The sequence below is a fragment of the Clupea harengus genome, chromosome 25 (assembly GCF_900700415.2).
Source record: "Clupea harengus chromosome 25, Ch_v2.0.2, whole genome shotgun sequence".
In the NCBI taxonomy this organism is placed as follows: Eukaryota; Metazoa; Chordata; class Actinopteri; order Clupeiformes; family Clupeidae; genus Clupea; species Clupea harengus.
The window spans coordinates 8347544-8371724 of NC_045176.1; the positions used below are offsets into that span (position 1 = coordinate 8347544).

Here is a 24181-nt window from a genome sequence, read left to right on the forward strand (position 1 = left end):
AGATTGATTGATTGTTTGATATGTCCACAGTGGAAAATATTTGTACAATAACTGTATGCAGGGCTAATCTAACCAGTGGAATAATGCAATAGCCTAACAGAGAGCAGAGCATCAGACCCAGTACCTGCCCCTGTCAGGAAGAGTTGAAGAACAAAGGAGTCTGTCCACTATTCAGCAACCTGTCACTGAACATGGGTGACTTTGCATTGTAGCATAGTGCACAGCATTTTGTCCCGCATCCCGCATATAATGTCCCACATTTTCATTGGTCATTTCTTATTTAATTGTCAGAATTAAAAACACATGGATGTGTTCTTTTACATGTCCGGCATAGTTTCTATTCTTTTTAATAGCGCTGTGTCAAAAGCAGCAACCTGGCTCATGCAACAAATGCAACATAGGCAAGCTTTTGAAAAGCCTGACTTTTATCCCATGGCTGAGAAGAGAACAGTGAAGGCGGTCATCAAGAAGCTGTGACTGTCGTCAATCAACTGGACAAGGGGCCGGTAAACCCCTCTGCTATGTCACAAAAAAACAAATTACACAAACTTTGTAGATAAGGTACTATGTGACATCATGGCCACATTCTTTAGTTAAGGACAGTTACCATTGGGCTTGTAATGGCCAATGCATGTTGGATGTCTATCAATGAAGATATGTTACATTGCAAAATGTATGTGCCTTCGGGATGACAAACAACACTGTGCTCATCTTTCATATAGCATGAACATAAACACCTATAGGCTACTTTGTCGTCTAGTTGATTCGACAGCACACCAGTTAGGCCATAAAAGATACAGGCTACAGCTTTTGCTTCTTATTCAGTTAGACATTATATCAAGATTTCAGGTTACCCCTCAGTGTTGTTAACTTTAAAACAGTGTTGTTAACTTTAAACCCACATTTGTTCTGTTTGCATCTGGTCATCCTAGTGATTGTGCTGTTAGTGGGTGTCTGTCAGTGTCCATGATATAGCAGTTAGCTCAGGGTCCTCCGTGAGAGAGTCCAGCTCCATGCCTACCACAGAGCCAGCTCTCCTGACCGGCGTAACATTTTTTTTAAACTTGTGGCAAACATTTGTAAGTAAGGCGCATACTATTATGTAGATTAGTATGATCTAACACATTACATACAGGCAGAGCTGGGAACATTTTCGGGGACCTATCCTAAAGTCCTAGAGTGCTTGAGTCCTAGGCTATTGTGCGCAGGGAGCTACATGTGAATCAAACTTTTCTGTCCACCAGTGAAGCCACATCCTGGTTGGTTTCAGTTGCTAGGCCTAGACACAGAAGCAAAACGTATAGGCACTATAAAAACTGTTAACGGCATCATAATAAAACCCAGAATCTTAAATAAGACAATCCTTTATTAATTCCACAACTGGAAATTTGCAGTGTTAAAGCTGCAGAGGGAATAGAGCAATAGCAGGAATCTGCAGTCAAAGAAAGCATCATATAATAATACAAGTAAGTACACAGAGAGCAAATACTAAATCTTGCATATAAATTAAAGTGTGATGAAAGCTCTCCCTAAATATATCCCATTATAGAATTCAGAGAGTATTGAGAGGGCTGATGCCAAATGTGTTTAACTGGTCCTCTTTTGCACTCAGTGAGAGCGAGGGGTCGCTACTAACTCTACACTGTGCTATTCAGTCGATATCTGGCCAATAGGGCAGGCCTATCTCTGGTTCGTTGATGGGATGCTCTCTTGTGTAACAGAAATCTGATCTAAACACGCAGTCACGTTTGAGGCTAGTGTTGGCTAATGTGATTCTCCGTCATTCACATCATGGAGATTTAAACAATGTAATTCTTATGTAATAAGTTGACGGTTTCACTATACGCACACTGTGCATTTAACGCCATACTGCATGCATGCCTGTGTGTGTTTGACAGACAGACATGGAGCCACCCCTCTGCAGTGCTGGTGTAAAATATAAATATATCCCAGCCCCCCCACCCCTCCCGCAGAGTTCGCAACATCCTCACTGGCCGCTGCTGGCTTCTACCGAGTGCACCATCGGCACTGTAAAAACTGGACGGATGTATTAGGAAAAGGCCACATTAACCCCCCTTTTCTTTTCTTTTTAAATATATTGTAGGGGGTCAATATCAGATCTCCAGCTGTCTGACTGCCAGTGAGAAGCGGACTGAAGGTCAGTAGGCTATTTAACAAGTGCACCCCTTAAATACTTTAGCACGCAGTGCGATTAAACATTTCCCCAGCAGCTCCGAGTGAGTGGGCGTTTAGTGCAATGCAGCATCATTTACATCACAACAGTTCTTTATTGGTATGCATAGCACTTTCTCGACACACTTATTTGGCTGTGTTAGTAAGCGACGTATTAGTATACTGACTTGTGATCTTATTTCAACAGTAAAATCATTGTATTTCGGAAGACATACATCAGCGCATTAACCAGCCAACTATCTTATTTTTTTCAAGGAGATATACTTTCCATTTACTTTATTTCATTTTATTTTACACTGGGTTTGTACATCTTATTTTTTTTGGATAGCGCTAATTCGTAGGGCTACTTTAAAAGATTCCCTGATGCGTCTCGAGATCACATAGCGCTGCAGCTGCCGTAGCGTGGCGAAGAGCAACTGCTCATACTAAAATAGGAAGAGACTGCATCGCACAGCTGACGGTGCTGTTTCTGAGGAGCTGTGAACTGAGACACTCCCATTTAAGTAACTGACTTTCGTCGCTCCCCCACCCCGTCTTGAGAGGTTTAGCAGTCAAATGGCAATCTTGATAAATAAGCATATAAAGCAGAAAAAACACCATCTGTTGCTTGATTGTCTTAATATGCCTATACCTTTACTCCAAAATGTGAGATGATTTAGTTCCCCGGGCTTATCCATAGTAAAGAACCACTGCCTTGATGTTCAGGCAAGACAAATGCACATTTCAGAGCTCTAGACTTCCATGGAAGACCCAAATCACTGGTAGACGCTATCGCTGGGCTCTAATACAAATGTAGGCTACATCCAAAGATATGTGGGTTGTTAAAAAGTTGTTAGCCTGTGGGTTTGTTTTATTTATGTGTTATTTCTAGCCCGTCTGCCTAATTCAAAGTCACTGTGTTCTTTGTGACCCATATGTAGTTCAAGTTTATTGAAGTTTATTAAGTTCATATGGAAAAGGTCTGTAAAAAAAAAACATATATTGTCAGGTACAGTCCTTGCATGAGAAATATGTGGTAAAGAGTTTGCTCATTTCATTGACATAATGCTCTTCAACATGCAAGGTAGATCATAAAAAACATATATTTTGTTCTGTTATTGTATATGAAATGTGCCATAATCATGTGTGTTAACACACTGTTATTATGTATACTATATAAAAATGAACATGTATGCATTTTACAGACGTTTTCCATATTGGGAGTTAAATGTGATTAGAGTAAAACTGGCATGAGTCATGAGACGTGTAATTTGGGCTGTATTGGAGTATTTGTGTCAATATTAGAATGCATTTCACTTAAATTTATCACATAGCCTGCACTCTCTGAACACTTTTGCAGGTCTTCAGCATGTATTACTCAAACGCTTTGATTTCACAATAGCAAAACCAAACACTGCTTTTCATTTTAAAGTGTTATCAGCAGCTCCCTGCCATCAACTGAAAATGTGATTGTTTTTGGAAGGCTAATCAACGAAACTCTTACCGGTTTGATCAGGAGAGGCATGGGATGTGTTAAACAACTGCTACACTCATCAATGTGTCTTTGTCACCTGTGTTGCAAATCCCATGGCAGGTGACCCCTGTGTGTTTGGTGCTAAAAGTCTGATCATGGGGATCAAGGCTGCTCTCCCCAAGTATGAGGTGTACTTCTATATGTCGGTGCTGGGCTTGGCCGTGGCGTGGGCTGCTAGCTGGATTGTAGAAGCCTCCGGTGGTGAGTATTAGTCTTGTCGTGAGGGAAGCTGTGTCCTTTCGTCAAAGCAGTCAGCAAGGGGCTTAGTTAGTGAATAGTTCTTGTGAACCTGTCATTGTGTGTGTGTGTGTGTGTGTGTGTGTGTGTGTGTGTGTGTGTGTGTGTGTGTGTGTGTGTGTGTGTGTGTGTGTGTGTGTGTGTATTAAAAACAGTAGTATGTGTCTTTTCAACAGCAAGCGTAAGCATTGCTTAAATAAAGGTATAAAGACGTGAGAGTACTATACATTTAGCTCTGCAGTAGAATAGCCAAAGTAAGACTTCACAAACATGGAAAAAAGTCCTAAAGCACTAAATGTATAACTCTATTAGGGGTCCAGTAATTGTATCTGCCCAGTGAAAAATCGAATTAATTCTGTCCTATTTATTCAGTGGAGGAAAAGCGTGACTTCACCACTGATTGTTATCTCACCTGTAAAAGTTCTTCTGAGGGGAAAATATCAATACTCGAACAGCAATAAATCACACACCATGATTAAAAAAATACTGTAAGAATTCAGATCCCGAAGTGACTCACAAAGATTGCTTGAAACCTAATATTATTCATTTCATTTTACTTTTCATTGTCAGCTGACAAAAGGGATCGCAATCAGTGGGGTAAACAGTGTTGCACATTATTGTTACAGTAGCACGAATGATGGGCTTCCGTCTAGCTCAGTCAGTAGCACAACATGACCTCCCCTCCTCTAATGTCTGCACTGATGCGCTCCCTCTGCACAGACATGCTCACGGGCTACACCGCTCACATCTAATCAAGCTTCACAGCCTGTCCCTGACCTGACCCTCCAAAATCTGATATCCCCCGGTGATTATTAATTCAATCAGGAGCTCCCACACAGATATAGGACTACTGGTGAGCAGTTAGGGGTAGCACAGGAAAGAAGTACAGTCGTTGTCTGAATTTGTTACTTTAGTCTATGTTTCCTTTTGTTACTGATTATGTAACACATTTTTTAAATCGCAAAGGACAGAACAATGGTATAATCCTAAAATAGATTATGGTTTTGGGGATTATTGTGGTGAGAGCAGACAGCATTGCCTGGTGAATTGTCGGTTATGCAATTATGCAATACTGCAAGGGTCATCCCAGTAGAGTTTCCACCTAAATGTGACGTCAGTCTGGCTATCACACTGAAAAAAGAAATGTCATAACATACATCTTTCTTTACTTGCAGAAAATGTGGGCAGAAAAGCATTCAAAAGCAGTGTCAAGCCAGGATGGACCTATTTTGGCAGGAAGATGGTACAATTTCTTCTCAGTTTCACTGTGGAAAAGCCAGCAACACCTTTCAAACCTGTTTTTGTCACTAATATTCCGTTTTATTTATTTATGTTCACATATTTCTCTAAAATGATGGACTAATTATTCATTGTCACTTTCTTTCTTACTTTTAGGATGTGGCTGATTTTGAATGGGTGATGTGGTTCACAACATTCCGCAACCACATCCTTTTTGCCCTCGCTGGTCATGTGATCTTTGCCAAAATTTGCTCCATGATTTCCCCTAAGGTGGGTGTGATAAACTTCTTTGAAGTTGAATGCCTTTTGCAGAGCTCCGTCAAGAATGGTCATTTGAATAGTGCCTAGTGAATGAACACAGTTGAACTCACATACTGACAGCATGAGATGTAGATGACATTTGGCAACATTCATTGTAACCTGTATGTTCATTTCTTGGTAATTGGGATCAGCAGGCCAATTAGGAACAGGGTATCTCAGAATCACAAGATGCGCATTATAATGGTTCTCAGTTCAATGTCAGTAATGTTTTCAACCTACTGTACATTTTTGCTCTGTTTCCTGCATTCATTGAAGATTGGTATTGATGGAGGCCAGGTAACAGAAATTTAGGTATTTTTAGAAAACTATGTCAATGCCTATTCACATTGATTCCTTCTGCATGTTCATGTTTGCAGTCCTAAATACATTTCTTGGTTGTCATTAATTAATTCATTGGACTTTGCACAACCACCCTCTTATATGCTTAGATCACTGTTACTAATAGTTAATAACATTTACATGTGATTATTAATTATTAGTCAGTAATAATTAAATATTATAGATGTTAACCTTATATCATAGCAACCAGATAAACAAATGTGTCACTCGACAATAACATTCTAACTTGCTTACCAGATAGGATCTTCGTTAATGTAAATAAGCTTTATAACCCATTTGAAGTCAGCTGAATGCACACAGTCTCCTGGAGAAGTATACATCCTTTCTTAAATTAAAAAATACTTGAATTTCAATCAATTGTAACCCGTCTCCATACTGTGCTTTGATGATGCCCACAGCACAGGGGTATGGTTTACATGGTGTACGGCCTCTTTGCCATCTTCATCAGCATGGGCTGGTCCTTCATCACCCTCGTCCTGGCCCACTGCGTCATGCTGTACACCGTGGCCCTCGTCAAGAGGAAGTGGATCTGCTTCGTAGCTGGCCTCTGCAGTTTAGCCACCTTCAAGATGGAGCCATACGGGTCTTGGCAGGTAGGTATCTGTTGAGAGATGCTGCAAAACCTCATTCTGGCGTATTTGTCCAGTTACACCTCTACCTTTAATAACCACGATAACAGACACATAGACACATGTGGACATAGATTCTTCCAGATAATTGTATGAGCTAAGCTGCAATCACACCTGGTGACTATTAGAGCTACTGTTCCCTATTCTACCCACAATGTGACCTTGTTTCCTAATAAGGACACGTTCTCCCTGTTATTTTCTGTTGCTCATGAGAATATGTTCTGTGTTGTCCATGCACTACTACTCTACAGGCTGGCTTTGTGACTGGTTCCTTTGAGCTCCAGGACATTCTCTTCTATGGGGGTTGTGGGTTTACCATCATGCGCTGTATGAGTTTTGCACTGGAGAACTGTGAGAAGAAGGATGGCAACTACACCTTCATAGATCTACTCAAGTACAACTTCTACCTCCCTTTCTTCTACTTTGGACCTGTAATGACATTTGATCAATTCCATGTTCAGGTAAATATTTCACTTCTCCAGTTGTGTAAGTGAAGATCAGTCAAGTCCCTGATCCAAACTCCGGCATGCAAGAGAGAATTTGATTGTTTCAAGGATCTCAAGAATAATTTTGTCCCTAGATGGATGCATTTACATGGAACAGTATGGCTTCTACATTAATGCATGATTGCTCACAACCCAATAAATATACATTACCCATAAAAACATGTTCATAGATAGGTTCTACCAACCAGGTGGACCATAGTGCATTCAAAATAAGGCTTCTTGTTGCAAAAGATATATCTTATGTGGAGAAGCACTCAAAGACTGCATCTCACATGTGATATTGCCAAAGTATCCAGTGTTGTGTTCACATTCCATGGTTGTGCTATTAAACACACACAGGCCAACAACCCCAATCTAACTCGCAAGGACAGAGAATTGCGGGACATCACCAGTAAAGCTCTCCTTCACCTGGGTGCCATTCTGGTGGTGGATGTCTTCTTCCACTTCCTCTACATTTTGACCATCCCCGCAGACATGAGACTGGTGAAAAAGCTCTCTGACTGGTCTCTTGGTTAGTGCACACTTTGAAAGCATCCTTAAGAGTCCACGGACCTTTAGATGTTTTCTTTAGTGCTATTGTCAGGGTTCATAAGGAATGACCACAAATAGTATTTCTACTGAATTCTTTCTCTTTCTCTCTCTCTCTTTCTCTCTCTCTCTCTCTCTCTCTCTCTCTCTCTGATCCTTTTCTCATCAGCTGGTTTGGCTTACTCCAACCTGGTGTATGACTGGGTAAAGGCAGCAGTTATGTTTGGCGTCATCAACACCGTGGCCAGACTAGACCATCTTGACCCACCTCAGCCACCTAAATGTATCACCATGCTCTATGTTTTTTCTGAAACGTAAGTATCTTCCTTTGTGAAGAAAACTATGAAACATGCCACATATATGAAATAAAACAGAGTGAATATATGTAGTAAATATTTTTCTCCCTTTTTTCCTTATCAGTCACTTTGACAGGGGAATCAACGACTGGATTTGCAAGTGAGGATTAGGAAGACTAACAAAATTATCATATGTATCACACTATCTAGAATACAGTATATGCAAATAATAGCTTTAACTTGTTAGGCAGTCATTGGTAAATGTAATATTGGCTAATGCGTATTGTCATTGTCTTTTCTCTCTAAACACCCACAACAGGTATGTTTATGACTACATTGGGAAAGACCATGATGGAATTTTCCGGGAGCTTGTTGCAACCATTTGCACGTTTGCCATCACCACCCTGTGGCTCGGCCCTTGTGAGCTTGTCTACATCTGGTCCTTCTTCAACTGTTTCGGTCTGAACTTCGAGTTGTGGCTGGCTAAACTCTTCTCCTTCCCACCTTTCTCAACCATCGAGGTGAGAGCGATGAGAGAACCAAACACAGACCCTCTCTAATTAAGTGGAAACATTTGTATCTGTTACCAAGAGGAGATGATCAGAGCTGTAGTGTGTTGCCATAGTTGTATAATAGTGAATTTCATCATCTCTCCAATATCTCCACAGGGGATTTTGTCTGAAGCCATGTCACGCAGAATCAGGAGCGTATTCAATGCAGTGAACTTCTGGCAAATCATCCTTTACAACATCCTTGCCCTGAACAGCCTGGACTTCGCTAAGCTTGTTGCCAAGCGACTGATTGTGCAAGGTAACAAAGAGTTTGGTGAATGAATGTAAATTAGAAAAAGCATGTGCACCTCCACTCTTCTTCCTCAAGTATATCCACACTTAATAAATAAATAAATACCTTCACAACAAATACTTGGGTACAAAAAGGCAAACAGGTTAAAATACTTAAAAATAAAATACTCAAATTATGAGAAAGACATTGAATGGGGGGGGGAGACCACAAGGAGAAAAAGCGAGCAGTAGAAAGCTTTTTAGCATAGTCAGCGTGACATCCGTGCAGACGTTGAAGAGTGAAGGGATTGTGGTGAGAGTACAGTTGTGCCCTTTGTTCTACCCGCAGGCTTTCCGCTGTCCACTCTGTCCGTGCTGTTTGTGACCTACTGCGGCGTGCAGCTGGTCAAGGAACGCGAGAGGAGGCTGGCCCTGCTGGAGGAGGAACAGGCTCTTGAAGAGAAACCGAAGATCGACTGAAAAAAAACAAAGACAATCACTCCTATCCGGTCCAGTCCCGTCCAGTTTGAACTGTGCCTCATGTGTCTCGCTCTCTCTCTTCTGCGTGAGCTTACATACCGGAACCGACCAGTTCTGTCACCCAAGCCACCACCGTGCTGCACATGTCCGCTGCTGTTTGTCTGAAAACAGGCATCGCATCCTTTTGTACTGTGAATGGCCCTCAAGTGCACTTGCTGTAGACAAACATCACCTCTCCTTTGACAGAAACATGATCAGACAAGCACAACATGCACACACACACATAGACACACACTCACACAGACACACACACACACACACACACACACACACACACACACACACACACACTTAAACAAAGTGCATTTTATTTGTAATCTAATTTAACATTAATATGAAAGACTTGACAAGTATGTTATGCCGATATGTTATAATATATTGTATAATATATTAAAAAGATAATGTATCTAAATTTGTCGTCGTGTTGTTTGAAGTTTTAATCATGATAATGGAAAAGCACATATCACAATACTACATTAACAAACCATAAACTTCTGTGTGTTCATGTTTGTTTCAATAATAAGCTTCAGGATTGATCCAGGATTTTTTACCTGGCATCATTCATTTCATTAGTTAATGAACAGGTATAGGGTACAATGGTTAATTAGGCATTAACTTGACAGGTGGCTTTGCAGCAGTCGTGTAGTAGATCCAGTTACCTCTCGTGCTGCACCTGTGTGTTCACCTGCCAATATGATCAAGTTCATGTAATCAACTGCAGGGGAAATTGGTGTCCAGAAACATATGCAGCTCCACACTCAGTTCAGGGAATAGCTGTAAAATAGTCCCAGGAATGGAAGATGTTTTATTCCCCATCAGGTCTCACCAGAAACAGTGTGATATCAGGACTACAGCCACCTACTGGGTTGCAGCTTACAAGAGCCACTCATTTATTACAATTTATTACAATTATTACAATTCATTTAACACGGATGCCCATGACAGGTGATCAACACAAAAATAACACCAACAGAATTTTAAACAATTAGTAAGTTAAATAGTTGATGGTATGTTAAAGATATAATAAATACTATGTGAATAATAATATAAAGCATAAGAACATCCAATGAATCAGCAATACCACTAAATGTTAAACACAGGTTACACCCACTTTATTTTACCTTGTGACGTAGCGTGAGGGGAATGTCCCGGCATGGCACTAAAATAGGCCAGTGTACTCATGCCCACCCCAAGCCTCAAACTCTCACACAACACGGTCTCCTCTTTAACCCTTTTGTCATTTCCCCCCTGTGTGGGTAGATTAACTCTGACATTTGGCATCCCTCCGTCAGGCCCCGGTGCTCTGTGCCGTGCAGAGGCGCCCGCCTGAGAGGCCTCATTAGAGTGGACCCTGTGGGGGGATATTCTGGTGATATGGGTCAGCCACTCAGCCTCCTAACACCGACACCCGCGCAGAATGAGCTCAGTGGTGAAGATTAAAACTCTCCTGCTCGGCTCAGATGGCCAACCTAGATTCACTGACATTTAGGTTCCCTGAGGGTCCAGTGACAGTGTTGCTTTGCGTAGTTCCAGATCCCCATGATCCATCCTTATGTGATATCTATTTGTTGTTTTGTTTAGATAGTGATTATGTTTTGGTTACGGAATTATCATGCCAAAGACTGTTCTATATGCAAGTCCTTACAAAAAAAGACAGACACCCGTTATCTTGTAGACATTCAACACATTTCCACTACATGTCTCTTTATGTGTTCTTGATCTGATGAATATGAAGACTGACACAGGTATATAAGACTGACAACAAACCCATTTCCTATTGGTTGGTCCTCCGTGATACAGGCCAACCCCAGTCAAAGGCAGGCCTGAGGACCTGATACTCCCCGTGGGCATCATGCGTTTCTGCTGGTGAGGTCTTCTGGCCCTGTGGAAAGATGGAGGATGGGCAGCTCATGTTTCACCCTCTCCAAAATGGAATCCAAATACTTTTGTGAGTGGTAGTCTATAAATAAGCACAGGCTAGTGGGCTAGCTGATTGCCAGAGACAGCTGATGAGTGCAGTCATTCACTCTGTCACACTCTGGAATGGTCAGTGCACTCTATTTCTCTCTCTCTCTCTCACTATCTCTCCCTCCCTCCCACTCTCTCTCTCTCTTACAAACTCCTTTGCTCTGCCATTTTCTGCCTCGCTTTGAGGTGAACTGTTAACTCTGCTCTGCTGGGGGAAGGACGCTCTCTTATTCAAACGTGTGTTCACAGTGCCAGCGATACACAGCCAACATGGCCGTGGCGCCAGTGGACCCGATAGAGCAGCCACGCATGTACCAGCAGACTCTGTTGCAGGACGGCCTCTGCGACCTGCTGGAGACCGACAAGTTTGTGGACTGCGTGCTGAAAGTCAAGGAGCAGGAGTTCCCCTGCCACAGGCTGGTGCTGGCCGCCAGCAGCCCCTACTTCAAGGCTATGTTCCTGTCCAACCTGGAGGAGAGCAAGAAGCGGGTGATCGAACTCAAGGACGTGGAGCCCGGTGTGATGGGCCTGGTGTTGAGGTACCTCTACACTTCGGACATCAACCTGACTGAGCAGAACGTTCAGGATATCTTCATGGTGGCCAACATGTTCCAGATCCCCTCCATCTTCAGCGTTTGTGTGACCTACCTGCAGGGCAAGCTGGTGTTGAGTAACTGCTTGGCTATCTTCAGGCTGGGTCTGCTACTGGACTGTCCCCGCTTGGCGTCTGACGCACGGGACTTCATCTGCGATCGCTACCAGCTGATCGTGCGAGACCAGGACTTCCACCAGCTGGGCCCAAGCGAGCTGGCGGCCATCATCACCTGCGACTCACTCAACGTGGAGAAGGAGGAGGTGGTCTTTGAGTCGCTGATGGACTGGTTGAGCTACGACAGACAGGAGAGGCTGAAGGACCTGCCTGACCTACTGCACTGCGTGCGCTTCCGACTGATGCCGGAGGATTACTTCACCACGAAGGTGGAGGGACACAAATTTATCAAGCCCAACACAGAGCTCAAAAAGCAGCTTCTGCTCATCAAGGATGCTCAGAGAGGAATATTTCCCAAGCCTAAAAAGTTAGAGGGAACGGATGAAGAGAAGGGAGATGATGACGAGGAAGAGGAAGAGGAGGGTTTGCTCCCTGGGATTCTGAATGACATCCCGCGCTTCGGCATGTTTCAGACAGACCTCATTCTGATGATCAGTGACACTGGGACGATAGCGTACGACCCGGTGGGAAACGTGTGCTACGTCGCGTCCTCATCTACAGAGGTTCCGAAGAACCACTCCAGCCTGGTGACCAAAGAGAACCAGATCTTTGTGGCGGGGGGTGTTTTCATCGATGAGCAAAGCAAGGATGAGCCTATGACTTCCTACTTCCTGCAGGTGAGAAAGCTCTTGAGAACCATTCTGTTAGAGTCGCTGTTCCTGTGCCTGTGCTGAAGGACTTGCATCTGACTTCAAGAATTGAAAGAATGTATTATACAGTGACAAGTCATATCTCATTCATGTAAATGTAATGAAATGTGTGTTGACAGAAAGACAGACAGTCAGACAGAAACAAAGACAGAGAAGACAGACACTGTATGTTGTTTTTAATATCCAGCTCTGTAGCGTCTGAATATCTATTCAGCTGACAGCTATCACTGTAATATCCTCAGCAGAATATCACCGGCATGAATGGCTGTATGAGAAAAGAACCTTTGGTAATAGCTCAGACTTGTTTTTGTTCTATGACTCAGTTTGATCCGGTGACTTCTAATTGGTTGGGCATGCCCACCATCCCCAATGCCCGCTGCCTGTTTGGCCTGGCGGAGGGCGAGAACTCCATCTTTGTTGTGGGAGGAAAAGAGCTGAAGGAGGGAGAACAAGTTCTGGACTCCGTCATGGTCTACGACCGGCAGTGAGTAAAGTCTCCTGAACTGTCCTGACCATTCTGACCCCATTCTGTGACATGCATACACCTGTGTATTCTATCATAATTCAGATTCATATCATATCATTTTCTTTTTTCATCATCAAACAGCATTGTTTGAGAATCAAAAGCATTGTTTCTCCTTCTTTTGTGCAGGTCTTTCAAATGGGGAGAGTCAGATCCTCTACCCTATACAGTATATGCTCATGGAACCGTGTCACACAATGGACTGGTCTATGTCATTGGCGGCAAGTCTAAAAGCAAGTAAGTCCTCAAAAAAGCTATGAATTTCACAATAGGGGTTGAATATGGAAACTTTCAGAAACGATCACATAATAACTAGGATTCAGTAGTGGATTCTTGACAATTATTCTAAAATTGTGTAACTGTGTTAGCACTTAACATAACCAAGGAAAGCTAATGGAGTTTGATTAACATCTTGGGAATACGAACTCTGGCTTTGCATCATTTCACGATATTCTTTATTATTTATCATGACAGGAAGTGCTTGAAAAAGGTCTGTGTCTATGACCCCACGAAGTTCGAGTGGAAGGATCTGGCCCCAATGAAGACTGCTCGCTCTCTTTTCGGCGCCACCGTGCACAACGACAAGATCTACGTGGTGACTGGAGTGACTGATGACGGCTTGACCAGTGGCGTTGAGATCTACGACATCGCCACTAACAAGTGAGTCTGCCAATCCCCCTGCGTCTTTAAAGAAGACACAATCAAAGGAATGAAAATTGTAGACTCGTTGCAGCAGATCACGACAACTAAACTGTAAAGCTGAGAAAACCAAACTCTGGTCTCAGAATGGTAAGCGCATCTACTCCACTTGTTCCCAGGTGGTCAGAAGGGGTGGAGTTCCCTCAGGAGAGGAGCTCGCTCAACCTCATCACCCTGGGCGGCTCGCTCTACGCTGTGGGTGGTTTTGCCATGATGCCCAGTGAGGCCAGTGAGAAGCTTGCTCCCACTGAGATGCACGACATCTGGAAGTGAGTGACTTGCATTTGCTCGGTGGGATTCATACTAACATACACAAACACACACTGAAGCTCTTACAGAAGAGGTAAAACAGGTTAAAAGTAAATGTATAATAGTTTAAAAGGATTCTTCAAAGGTAACTCTACTTGTAGATTGCTGGATTATGCACATTGGCCTTCAGATTCAGATTCAATTCAGATTCAATACGAGCTCCTTGATTCAGTTATCCAGAATGTTAAGTCTGGAGAGTGAGTGGACTGTTGATGTTGTAAATATGACATCCTCTCTCTTCTGCGGCAGGTTCGATGAAGAGGAGCGGGTCTGGAATGGCATCCTGAGGGAGATCCAGTACACTGAGGGGGCCTCGATTCTCGGGGTGCGGCTCAACGTCCTGCGGCTTCACAAACTGTGATCACCTTCCCAGTCGCCTCAGGGTGGTTGCCCCCGTGTCAGAAACACACAGAGCAACAGCAGCAGTGAAGCACACAAAAGAGTCCGCAGTCACTGTGAGAGGCTGTGCGGGTTTTGGACTAGAATGATCGCATACCTCACACCTTCAATCGTAAATTGCCCTCCTAAATGTGCTCATTCCACTTGTTTCAACACATACCATTGGAGCAACAAGCTGGAGCATCTGGTTGCATGGGGCTGTTTAAATTATTTGATGAAATATGAGGTATGGAATATGAAGCTGCAAACAGCATGATCTTCGTGCTGGGTGCTCCCTGCTGATGCTGTTCCCAGTCTCTACCAGAAGAGGGAGTGAAATAGTCAAGTCATGAGGACAGAGACCAGGGACTTGTCAGCTCACACATGTTGTATTCCCTCTTGAGAACATATCATCTCTTCCACAAAGACAAAATTGAAATGTGAGACCCTTCATGTGCCTTTTCAAAGCAGAAGAATCACATGTGGGGTATTATTGCTTAGTGCTATTGATGGATATTTTGAAAATTAATGTTTTGAGATGGCCCATTACTGTAAGTACACATTTTTAGTACCATTGCAAAACTACAGTAAATATGACAAGACTGTGTATTAAAAAAAAAAAAAAAAAAACACTCTCATGTGTGTGTGCATGTTTCTTGTACATGGTTTAGTCTTGGTGTGCCAGCACACATCATATGTAAGACTGATACTTGTTTCCCAACAAAGCAGCCATCTAAGCAAATCATATGAAGCAAAGCCTATAAATGCTACAACAGCTCTAATAGAAAATATCAGTGATACTTACCACATTACTTCAAACACATTATGCAAACAGACACACAGATACACGTGCAAACACACAAAGTAAACAGGGTAGCTGACATACGTAGGAGAAAGATAATATTTAATTAGTGACCATGAAACAGCGGGGGGAACACTGATTTCAAAATGACGTGGTATATTTTGTAATACAGTATACTTCTACTTTTCCCGTCATGAACATACAGTATACAAGTGAAAACATTAAATGCTAGAATATATAGACCAATATTATTAGCACCTCTGGACATTCTGTTCATATAATATAACAAAATTAACCACTTTCTGAAAATATATGCACCATAATGAACAAGATTATGGTAGTTTGCAAAAAAACAAACACAGGTCTGCAAACATACACTGCTAGCTGACTGAGATATCGTCGGACTTGTGGAGTCATCACTATAGGTAAAGTAAAAAAAAATAAAAAATAAGACCGAAGCCTTCTTTGTATGAAATCTTCCAAAGGGTGCCAACACATACACTTTGGCCTTTCAACTTAAACAAAACTGCACTAGACCTTTCTTGTCATTTACTTAAAGCCCCCCATGGATGGGGGTGTCCTGTCTAAGGCTACCTTGCAACAGCCTCACATTACATTACACCACACGGTTCTGTAGCTTTAGGGAGGCAACATCAGACAGACACATATTATGTGCAAACTAATTGTCAACAACAGATAATTTCACCAAAGGGTTAACAGGTCAGACATGAAACCACCATTTGTTTACCAAATAGAATGAATAGCACAAATCACCATTCTTGTCAAATAAACCATTAACATTAAGGATGTGATTCAATTGTCGTCATCCAAGATTTGATTAGCTGGGAAAAGGTGCTGTTTCACATCTTCTACGTAAATGCCACCATGTATTTAAAACACAACCTGTTTGTCTTAAATGTAATCATCTTAACTGCCTTGGGGGTCTATGCAGTGACAGGGAATCGTTTTTTATCCTCTTAAAGGTTTTTCTCCGAGATTTCTGTCAGCGTACAGATAAGAGCTGCATAATATTTGTGAAACATTAGTAAAAAGAACAAAAGAACAAATGGCAATAACTGCCATGTTAAAGTGCTTGCTGGGCTGGCAGTAACTTAAAATCAAAATACAGTTTTCCTCTAATATAACATTTACGAATAGAATTATTACTTCAAAATGCTGAAAAATATTTTTATTTCATGTAGTAAAACTCCTAGATCCTGTAATCTGTGCTTAAACCACAACAATGATGGGGATTAGTTGACACTGGATAAACTGGTTATGGTAGAAATGGGCATGGGAGCGGCAGATTCTATTACACCAGTAATATGTCCATCTTTTTGCACTAACAAAAATCAACTTCACTGGCAACAAATTTCCAAATCCTAATGAACATAACTGTAACATAACAACACTGTACTGAACTACACTTCACTGAAGAAGTCCACCAAACAGTATCAAGTATTCTTTTGAGAATCTGAAATGAAGGCTTCCCTACAACAATCATTATTTTCTTTTAAAATACAATTGGAATTTGCCAGCAACTGCAATATCATAACATAATTTATCTCAATTACTGAACACTGGGCTTCAGTTAGGCCTACATCCAACAAATAGCAGACATTGTCCAATTACACAAAGACAGTCCAAGGTGCATTAGAACTGCACTGAATCAGACTTTGCCATTAGACACATTATGCATTCTAACTTCAATCAACTTCATGAAAGTGCCATTCATAAATGACGAATTTAGCTACATTTGAGACGCGTGAATTTCATTACAGCCCACTGCTTCAATCAGCTGCATGATAACATCCACATGACCTAGGTAGTTACAACAACTCTGTGACAGTAAAAGCAATGCTGAAAAAAATAAAGATTCAATCTGGATGATTACAGACTCAACAACCATGTCCACGACCTGTATCATTCTGAAGAGGAAATGTGGGTTTGAGACGTATGGGTACTAACAAACCTACACACAGCAAGATTGTTTCGAGTGCTTAACATAAGCATAAACAGAAACTAGTACACTGACCTCAGAAACTGGACAACATTATGAGTATGGGTTTACACAGAAGGGCTGGGCAGACCTGGCTCATTGGCTGACAGTGATCTAGTGCCGCCTAACTGAAAGCTCAGAGTTGGCCGGGTACTTCCCCAAGGAAAGGACAATACACTGTTTAAAGCTTATTTAAAGGGTTATGAATGATTTAATACTAATAGACTTAGACCATCTAAACTGTGTTTGACACAGTTTCATAAAAAGAGCCAGGGATCAGGAGAGGCATTATATGCCATTCAATAACAAGTCACTACTTCTCCTCATTGCAATAATCTCTTTCATATTCACAACACAGTGAATTTTGGGTTACTAATTTCAGACATAATACTTGTACTAAACACTTGAAAAGAACCATTACATATTAAAGAACCTATCGTTATAGAAAATGTGTAAGGTCTCACAATTCAGCTAATTTAGTTGTTGCCACACTTTACAAGAACAACAGCCACACTGGAATACCTGTGGTAAACCTGCATCTGCCATGTCTGACAGTTCATCAAACACACGATGAAACATGACTGCTGTGTCAACACCCACACGATAAACGTTCTGGTTAAAGCGCCATCTAGACGTCTCTAAATGCCAACGAATGGAAGTGTTTGAACTTGCCGGTGAATAAATCATTTACATCAGCACTGCGCAATAACAAAACAAACAAGCGGGCCGAAGTAAGTCGGACTAATCACTGGCATCAGCAGCAAGGATGTCAATAGAATTACCAATAAGCTCCTGTGAGAACCATGACCTTATAGTCTTGGCCTATTCCTTTCATATGGGCATACTGATGCTCTAAGGAGTTTCTGGACTGGTAAAGTGGCACTGCTGATTGCGCAAGGAAGGGAGTGTCGTGGAAGAGGCCTATATTTGACTATTGTGTTACCATAAAGCAACGAACAACACATAAGAACCAAACACAATTAATGTCAACTGAATTCATATCATTCATATCATCAACAGAACAGACAGGAACTGATATAAAATCCCTAGAAGAAGGTTCAACAATGAGAGTAATGACACGGGAAAAAAAGTGCTTAGCCTCTAGGGTTTGCTACATACATTTCTATGACATCAACACAGTACACTCAAGGAACATTAACTTACAGACTAGCTTGTAAATACTGCAGACTGACGAAGAATATTTGGGATCACGGTATAAAATATAGAGCTGTTAATCGCGTTATTGTTCTGAGTACAAGAGGCTATACTTTCCGATATAGAGTTTGACTGTAAGTACCTTTTAGAGTTTCAGAGCACCAAAACAGTGAGCAGAGCCATCAGGGGTGCCCAGTGTGGAGCCGGCCTGTGGAGAACATGGGGGAGAGAGCCGGCAGCGCGGGGGGCAGAGGAAAACCCCCATCAGCGGGCAGCATTGGAGAGGGGAATGCTGCTGTGCTGTGATTGGAGGAGCCAAACCCATCCTCAGTCATGGGAGCCATTTCATTGGCCATGGCATGGCACCCTGAGGCTCCTGGAGCAGAGGCAGGTGAGCACTCGACCTCTGTGGTGGCGGGGTTGCTGACCCGGAAGCACTTCTCTCTGTGGGCCTTGAGCATGTTGGAGAAGCGGAAGCGCTGGCCGCAGACGTCGCACGGGTACGGCTTCTCCCCGGTGTGCGTGCGCCGGTGCCGCTTCATGTTGGGACGGCTGGTGAAGCTCTTGCCACACATCTCGCAGATGTATGGCTTCTCTCCTGCAGTGTGACAAGACACGCAGCTGAACCAGTCGAAAGCCATCAACACGTACAACTGCTTTAGGCCATATTCATCCTTACCGGGTTCACACCTGTCACTTTGGGTATGTGTCACAACACAAAAGCCATGGCCGAGGAGTAAGGGAGTGGGATTTACACTGGTCAGTGTGTGTGTGTGTGTGTGTGAGTATGTATGTGTGTGTGTGTGTGTGTGTGTGTGTGTGTGTGTGTGTGTGTGTGTGTGTGTGTGTGTGTGTGTGTGTGTGTGTGTGAGTATGTATGTGTGTGTGTTCGCATCCTTTAAATGTGTGTCCTAAATAAAGAAGTAAAACCTGTGTGTGTGTGTGTGTTTGACTCACCTGTGTGAGTCTTCATGTGCTCATCAAAGTACTGCTTCATGTTGAAGTCCTTTCCACACCACTGGCACATGAACTGCTTGTGGCCGATGTGGATGCTCATGTGGGAGCGCAGCTGGTACTTGTACTGGAAGCGCTCGCTGCAGTTCTACAACAAGAGACCCTTTTCATCATGTGCACTTGTAGCTTTTTCAACATGTGTACTTGTAGCCTTTTCAACATGTGCACTTGTAGCTTTTTCAACATGTGTACTTGTAGTCTTTTCAACATGTGCATTTGTAGCCTTTTCAACATGTGCATTTGTAGCCTTTTCAACATGTGCACTTGTAGCCTTTTCAATATGAGCACTTGTAGCCTTTTCAACATGTGTACTTGTAGCCTTTTCAACATGTGCACTTGTAGTCTTTTCAGCATGTGCATTTGTAGCCTTTTCAGCATATTTCCTTTGATTGGTTGCATAGACTAGGATGTGACAGTAGGTGTATTTCTCTTACCTCACATTTAAAGGGCTTCTCGCCTGAGTGCTGGAGGGAGTGGACTTTCAGAGACATGCTCCGCTTGAAGGACTTTCCACATGTCTCACAAGTAAATGGCATTTCTTTTGTGTGTGCTATTGGCAAGAACATAATGGTGAGATAAAGATGAAAATGTGATATTTATCAATCCTACTGTGCTACGTGACTAGGTATCTAAATCCACCAAGCCAGTTTTGAGTGTTGACATGCATGTGTGGTCTGGGCCTGCCCCGTTCGACTGGCTGCCACCACAATGGATGTCTGACTGTGCTTGGAGATGGGGAGTATTCAAAGGCTCCAGAGTACTCACCAACCATGTGTTTGCGAACATGGGCCATGGTGTAGAACCTTTTCTCACAAATCTCACAGGAAAATCTCTTTTCGGCATAGCCGTGGACAATCTTGTTGTGTTCCTGCAGTGACCACAGCTTCTTGAAGGCCTTTCCACAAGTAACACACTACAAATAATGCCACACACACACACCCATGCCAAAGGTTACGCAATAAGTGCTTTCTGAATTAAAATGGAGATACTTCAACGTCAAACTTGGTTTCATACTTGCACAATTAGCAAGGATTTCAAAAGAGAATAACTAAAAAGCTCATGTGAGAGTTTGTGTAAGCACACGTGTGTATATATGTGTATACTACATGTATGTATATGTGTGAGTGTGTATGTGTACTACATGTGTGTATATGTGTGAGTGTGTATGTGTGTGTGTGTGTATATGTGTACTACATGTGTGTGTATATGTGTGTATGTGTATGTGTACTACATGTGAGTGTATATGTGTGTGTATATGTGTACTACATGTGAGTGTATATGTGTGTGTATATGTGTGTGTGTGTGTGTGTGTGTGTGTGTGTGTGTGTGTGTGTGTGTGTGTGTGTGTGTATGTGTATATGTGTGTATGTGTATGTGTACTACATGTGTGTATATATGTGTGTGTGTGTGTGTGTGTGTGTGTGTGTGTGTGTGTGTGTGTGTGTGTGTGTGTGTGTACTACATGTGTGTGAGCTCATGTACCTGTATGCTCTTCTCACAGTTGGTCTGCTGATGAAGCTGCAGCTCACTCTCCAGCAGGAAGCGCTTGCCACACTTGTCGCAGACCTGCATGCGGTTGTGTGTGGCACTGACGTGCTTCTCCAGGTACCAGTGGTTGTTGAAGCTCCGCGGGCACTTCACACAGGGGAAGGTCTGCCTTTCCTCCAGCCGAACCTTTGGGCCCTGGCCCTCCTGCTCCTCCGCCCTGCCGCTGTTCGCCCGGCCCTGCTGGCTCACCAGGCGGCTCCTCAGGGGGGACGTTCCGACGAACATGGCCGCCGTCCTGGTTTGTCGCTGGGGTCTGTGGTCGTCTATGGCTTGGTTGCTGTTGTGTCCCTCCTCTTCTTCACTGGTGCCAACTCGGTCATCTTCCTCCTCCTCCTCAGTTTGTTCCTCTTTCCCTTCCTCCATGTTCGCATCTTCCTCATCGCCATCTTCTTCTTCATCTTCTTTGTTGCCTTCCTCTTCATTGCTTCCACCCAGGTCTCCTCCTGGCTGTCTGTGCACAGAGGGCAGCGCCACAGAGGAGGGTTCATCTTCCAGGCCTTTGGACACATTGAGGGTCTGATTGTTCAGGTTCAACTCCACGATGATCTGCTTCGAGTCTCCTGGAACTTCCAATGCACCCTGCAATGCTACTTCATCCCCTTCCTTTTTGTAGTACTGTGCAGTCTTGACATGGGCCGCATGTTCCGTTTTCAGTGGGCCATCCTCCACATGTAGGGTGAACTGGGTCTCTCCACCCTCCCGGCCGTAGATTTTCGCGCTCCCCTGCTCCGTCTCCTGTTTGATGCCCGTGTTAAAGGGAGAGGCACCTCCCGGGCCGTTGTTCCCACCGCCATTGGTCCACTTCTGCACACTCTGCTTCGCATCATCATCCCTCCCACCGGGACCGGCGACCAGGGAGCCCCTGCTGAGCAGCTCCCGGCAGGAGGCCGCGATGTCGGCCATCTGCAGCACGGTGGCGGCCCTCAGCACGTCCTGCACGTTGGAGCCGGTGAGCAGCAGCTTGGAGGTGTAGATGAAGTCCAGGATCTGCTGCAGGCCCTGGGGCTGCAGAGCCTCAAGCGCGAGCTCCACGCGCTGCAGCTCCTTGCTGTGGCCGAACAGCGAGTGGAAGAAGGGGCTGTACGCCGCCAGCACGCCCTTGTGGGCCTGGAAGATGGCCTGGTGGCGCAGCAGCACGATGTCCACATCGCACAGGTCCGGCTGGAACAGGCGCTGGTCGTTCAGCCGGTCCATCAGGAAGGTGAAGTGCAGGGCCACATCCTCCAGCAGTGAGAACTCTGCAGTCGGGTGGTCAGCTGTCTTCTCCACTATGAGCTGTAAGACAAAGAGAGCCATCACAAAGGACACTGGGACTTTACCGCGGAGGATGTATCCAGGGAATTACTGAAATAAAGGAGTACACTAACATTGCATATATTTTGTTGTTATCTTATAGACCTCGATTATACAATACCGTTATTTACAGCAACAAAGGTGTCAAAAATGAAAAAAATTGTGGCTAAAATGTATTGTGACAACTAAACACATTTCAATGAAGCAAAATTATGGATCCTTCAGTTGAAATCGTAAGTTCCCTTTTTTTTAAATGTAGGAGGTATCTCAAAATGTTTCTCTGGATCAACTTTTGTATCTGACTGAGGTGAGAACATCGAGCATAGATGCATCTGACTTTCTTTATTTTTTATGATGACATTTTTTCAAGTAGAGATTTTTTCACTGACAAAGAAATGCCTTCTGAAATCAATTTCAAAGTACAGAAATGAAAGCAACGCAAACCGTCTGATATAGAAATATACTCGCCATTGCACGTGAAGTTGTCAAATGTACAATATGTAGCCTAGTTTTTATTTTTTATTTTTGCTGTCACCACAATATTTTCACGATAGTATAGATCATTTATGAACTTATAAAACTACTATTACCTAGTCCCTCATTAGAATATTTGCGGATGAGACGTCAGGGTTGTTATGCACCTTGTTTAATTTTTCACCTCATTACCAAGTTTTGTAGGCCTACAACATTTAAAAAACGTGTAAGGCATGAAATATGACCAACATGTTGAGAGCCAAATGGATCCCCTACCATTGTGATCCACTGTTTGCTGTGCCACAGGAGTTCCGTTTCTCCTCCTTTTTAACGCGATTTCCCCTCTCCATGAAAACATCTGTCCTTCACATCGCTAGTGTACGTCAACCCGCAGACATATGTCTTCTTTCGCCATGTTTGCACTTAGAAAAAAACGACAAATTCGCCGTCTGCCTTGCACCGAAGTAACTGATGATTGGAGCATCAACATCATATGGGGCGTTATGTCTGGAACGTTAAAGCGACAGGGACTCGATAATCAAACGATCTGCGGACAGATGTACGGCATGTATTTTATTTTAGCATTCATCTGGTGAATTAAGTGCATCCCGATGCGTAAGGTTTCATTCTCAATACACAGGCTAGGCTGCTGCCACCCGATAGCCCATGTTACCGGGGAGGTAAACAGTAGGCTGCTGCAGACTAAAGCGTGCAAGGTCATCGAGTCCATGTTGGAGTGACTCGGTTCAACACAGCGGTGAACGCAATGAACTGGAGTCTCCGTTGTATCATAAGAACTGACCTCCGTGAGTCACAGGGGGGCGCTAGAATACAATTTTTCTGACCAATTGCCGAACGAGCGCATGGTGTTGCAAACATCGAGACTTCGGCAACAACAGTACTTTTAAAAATAATGTAATACTGTAATAATACTAATGTAGCTTATCACTAAAAGAAAACCAACAATATTAACCCAAGGAAGAACCAATTGGGGGAAAATGCCAAAAATGCCAAAAAACTATACTGTCGGTAGGTTTTTCGAAAAAGACAGATTGCAATTAGGGATGCACCTATACCACTTTTTTACAAACCGATACGAGTACGAGTATTTTTATTTGTGTACTTGCCGATACCGAGTACCGATACCGATACTTCTTAGATTTGGTCTCCATGAAAGTGCTATTAATTTGGAGGCAGATTTTATTTTATCCTCTGCAGATTATGTCAAGCCTATGGTACAAAATTAACAGAAGGCTATCCCAAGCCAAAAATAAACAGAGCTTTCTGGTTTTAACACACAAAAAAAGCCTTCAAACAGACAATATCATCACATTAGACAAAATGCAAATATAACCAGATAAAGGCAATTCAATTTGCTGCATAGTTAACAACACAGTCTGCTTAACAAAAAGTGAACAGAACTATTACTGGATTAGCACAAGAGCACATTTCAGTTACAAAAGGATCAGAAGAATCT

General features: G+C 43.1%; 3 protein-coding genes across 5 annotated transcripts; 2 read left to right on the forward strand and 1 right to left on the reverse strand.

Annotated features, from left to right (window-relative positions):
- The first annotated feature begins 1921 nt into the window (after positions 1-1921).
- Positions 1922-9535, forward strand: hhatla (hedgehog acyltransferase like, a). 2 transcript variants are annotated; one of them, XM_012828004.3, is made up of 12 exons: positions 1922-2158; positions 3767-3907; positions 5119-5186; positions 5339-5452; positions 6241-6435; positions 6723-6932; positions 7317-7488; positions 7675-7819; positions 7926-7961; positions 8121-8322; positions 8470-8611; positions 8933-9535. In XM_012828004.3, the coding sequence occupies exons 2-12, from the start codon at positions 3802-3804 to the stop codon at positions 9061-9063; spliced, it is 1521 nt and encodes a 506-aa protein (XP_012683458.1). In that variant the 5' UTR covers positions 1922-2158; positions 3767-3801; the 3' UTR covers positions 9064-9535. The 2 variants fall into 2 exon arrangements, with proteins under 2 accessions (XP_012683458.1, XP_031419158.1); XM_031563298.2 differs by lacking the exons at positions 1922-2158; positions 3767-3907; positions 5119-5186; positions 5339-5452 and adding an exon at positions 5486-5779.
- Positions 9536-11171: 1636 nt separating this feature from the next.
- Positions 11172-15200, forward strand: klhl40a (kelch-like family member 40a). Its single transcript, XM_012828000.3, has 6 exons — positions 11172-12477; positions 12834-12994; positions 13163-13270; positions 13508-13693; positions 13852-14001; positions 14291-15200. The coding sequence occupies exons 1-6, from the start codon at positions 11362-11364 to the stop codon at positions 14400-14402; spliced, it is 1833 nt and encodes a 610-aa protein (XP_012683454.2). The 5' UTR covers positions 11172-11361; the 3' UTR covers positions 14403-15200.
- A 102-nt stretch (positions 15201-15302) lies between these two features.
- On the reverse strand, positions 15303-23436 carry zbtb47a (zinc finger and BTB domain containing 47a). 2 transcript variants are annotated; one of them, XM_031563124.2, is made up of 6 exons: positions 22981-23436; positions 20872-22212; positions 20155-20257; positions 19824-19939; positions 19333-19477; positions 15303-18973 (listed from the first exon to the last, which is right to left on the reverse strand). In XM_031563124.2, the coding sequence occupies exons 1-6, from the start codon at positions 22981-22983 to the stop codon at positions 18558-18560; spliced, it is 2124 nt and encodes a 707-aa protein (XP_031418984.1). In that variant the 5' UTR covers positions 22984-23436; the 3' UTR covers positions 15303-18557. The 2 variants fall into 2 exon arrangements, with proteins under 2 accessions (XP_031418984.1, XP_012683243.2); XM_012827789.3 differs by having other exon boundaries at positions 20155-20302.
- Between the last annotated feature and the right edge of the window lie 745 nt (positions 23437-24181).